The sequence below is a fragment of the Quercus suber genome, unplaced genomic scaffold (genome assembly GCF_002906115.3).
Source record: "Quercus suber isolate HL8 unplaced genomic scaffold, Cork oak 2.0 scaffold_266, whole genome shotgun sequence".
NCBI classification, from domain to species: domain Eukaryota; kingdom Viridiplantae; phylum Streptophyta; class Magnoliopsida; order Fagales; family Fagaceae; genus Quercus; species Quercus suber.
Genome location: NW_027069722.1, coordinates 445558 through 448293, shown reverse-complemented (window position 1 = coordinate 448293; position 2736 = coordinate 445558). Strand labels below are relative to the sequence as shown.

The window sequence follows — 2736 nt, the reverse complement described above, 5'->3', positions numbered from 1 at the left end:
TCTGTGTTTATGTTTATGTTTGTGATTTTGGGCCTAAAAATCATAAATGAAAGTTTGTGGTTCTGATTTTGGGCTTGGCTGAGCATGAGGGGACGGGGCCCGCGGAGGCCCGACGGGGCGGGTTCGGGGTTAAGAAAAAAACTCGTTTAATAAACAGGCCGGGTCCGGGTTGCTAAGAAAGACCCGCGGGTCGGGTCCGGGCATGAAAAAACCCGGTCCGAACCCGACCCGTTGCCATTCCTATGATGTTTGTTCCTAAATTAGTTAAATGAGAATGACTCTTTCTTCTCAAAAAGAAAGAAAGGGTTTTGTACAATGTTAAGGGTACAACGGTACATGTCCATGGATGATTTTCACGGTTCTTATTTCTTTGTCTGTTTCTGAGTGTCTTTTTTATCCTTGGGTACAATTGATAGTTTCTTAGGCGACTAAACATACTTTTTTGGCTTTGTCTTTTGTTTCTTCAATGTCTTTTCTTTCTTTGGTTCAATTATCAAATTAGTATTACAGATGAAAACCCTACTTACTTTCCCAAAATGATCTCATTCTGACCACTCTTCTATCTGTTAGCTAAGCACCTGAATTTCTTGGAGCTAAGGGTTTGTCAGCAAGCCATGTTGTTCGGCTTGTTTTGATGCTTTCAATTCCATTTTCATCAGTCATAGAGCTACACATTCATTTCCATCATGAGGTCAGCTAGTTCTTTACTCGACGTCTTTAAAATCTGTGTCTGTTTTCAAGTGGCTATCTTCATCACTCTCATTCGCGGTTATGTCATTTCTTCTTCAAGTTTTCGCTTAACTCTGTTTGTAACATTGTTGATCCTTACATTTCTGTCCCCAGCTCATGCTGAAAAAGACATGTCTTTGTTTGAGTTTTTCTTAACGATCTTAACTAGCGCATCATCTTTTGTCATCAGTGAGTCACCATTAATTGTGATTCTTATCCTAACTGATCCATCGCTTATATCTACTATCCAACCTCGGTTGCAAAGATTTCTAGCTAACCGTTCTTCTTCTTCACTTGTGAATTCCAACATTGGGTTAGTATCCAATGAACCACAGGCTCCCATCTGGTCTGAATTCCCCACAGATATGATCCATGAAATTGGAAATCGAACGCCTAATTTCATAGATATTAAAGCGATTTTAACGTTTTGCAACCCCTGCCGTTCTGCTTGTTTGGAAACTACAAGCTTGAAATTGTTTCCATGGCTGATGCTTTCCGACACTCTAGATACTGACCTGAGATGTTTCTTGAATCTCTGCAACAACAGATGTTGTAGGTTAGAACTATCTACAATTCACGAAAAACGTTGTTGGGGATCTCAACATGGTTGGGTTGTAACCTTGGATCCTGATTATGAAACCCACCTTGTTCACCTTATGAATGGAGAACCAATTGCTCTTCCACCGCTAAACACAATTCGAGGACTGGCTGGTACAGATCTGGAATGGTTTCGCATTGTACACAAATTCATGATTTTCAAGGACCATTCCCAAGAGTTTTCAAAGTTCCTTGTTATTGCAATTTTCGGCTCCATGAATCGCTTGGCTTTTGCAAGAGTGGGAGAAGAAGCTACTTTGAATAGAAGGGGAAAAGGTGAGTGGGCTATTGTTTCCAATCCAAACAATTTCAAATTCAAAGATGTTGCACGTTTTGAAGATCAAATATATGGACTCTGTGATAATGGCATGCTGGTGAGCTTTAGACTTGATGCTCCTCAGTCAGCTGAGGTACAAGTTATTGCTTCCCAACCACAAGATGTAGGGGAACCCCAAAAACTATATTTGGTGGAGTCATCGAAAAATCTTTTCGGGGTTTTTCGTTACGGATTTCATATTCCTTCGAAGAGCAGGCATATGACTATATATTTTTTGGTCTACAAGTTCAACTTCCGTGCTTCGGTTTGGGAGGAATTGACAGATCACTTGGAAGATCATGCTTTTTTTGTTGGCGACAGCAACTCGTGGTGCCTTCCTACAAGCAAAATCCCTAGCAGAAATAATCGCATCTACTTCACAGATGACAATTGGGATTTACAAATGTTTCCAGGAGTGGCATATGGAGGCCGTGATGTGGGAGTGTTTCTCATGGCAAGGAGGGTTGTCGCACCCCTTCCATTCGGTTTGGACAACCCTTGTTATTATTCTCGACCAATTTGGGTTACTCTTGGTTTATGTAGGTAGAATACTTCGTTTTGTCTAAACCACCTGTCTAAGCCACCTGTTTAATGGTAGTGATGCTGTGAATTTAAGTTACTATGATCTATTTATCTTGTGTTCTGCATTTGATGCACAAAATCTGAAATTCAGTTTAGATGATAACATTGGTAAGTGCGTTGTTCAGAGATTCCTAAAAGTGAGTAAATTAGTCTAACATGCTAATGGCTCAAAAATGCCTTCTATCTTGACATTACAGCTATGAATGCTTGTGTTTCTTTGTAGCTATATATGGTAGATTGTAGCAGCCCAAGCATTCTCACATAGCTTCATTTGAAACCTTCTTCCCTAATCTCCTAGTGGAAGAACAAAATTTTGAAACTTGTTGCCTTAATATAATGTCCTAGTGAAAAAACACTAAAAGGCAAATGGTTTCTGAACTTTTGGCTTCTGCAGAAAACGCATGTACCCGGTTAACAAGTCTGTATCGAGTTGAGTCTATTATTAACAGAAAACATACTGATGAATGAATGCTAGGAATAGCATCAGAGAATAGATGGAATCCAATTCATAA

At 39.8% G+C, this 2736-nt stretch overlaps 1 protein-coding gene across 1 annotated transcript; it reads left to right on the top strand.

Annotated features, from left to right (window-relative positions):
- The first annotated feature begins 397 nt into the window (after window positions 1–397).
- On the top strand, window positions 398–2336 carry LOC112007609 (uncharacterized). Its single transcript, XM_024039983.2, has one exon. It carries the CDS (start codon window positions 687–689, stop codon window positions 2187–2189), a length of 1503 nt encoding a protein of 500 aa, XP_023895751.1. The 5' UTR covers window positions 398–686; the 3' UTR covers window positions 2190–2336.
- The last annotated feature ends 400 nt before the right edge of the window (window positions 2337–2736 follow it).

Bases quoted from the DNA above. Each gene is read 5' to 3' on its own strand.
- LOC112007609 (XM_024039983.2), top strand. From the start codon at position 687: ATGAGGTCAGCTAGTTCTTTACTCGACGTCTTTAAAATCTGTGTCTGT.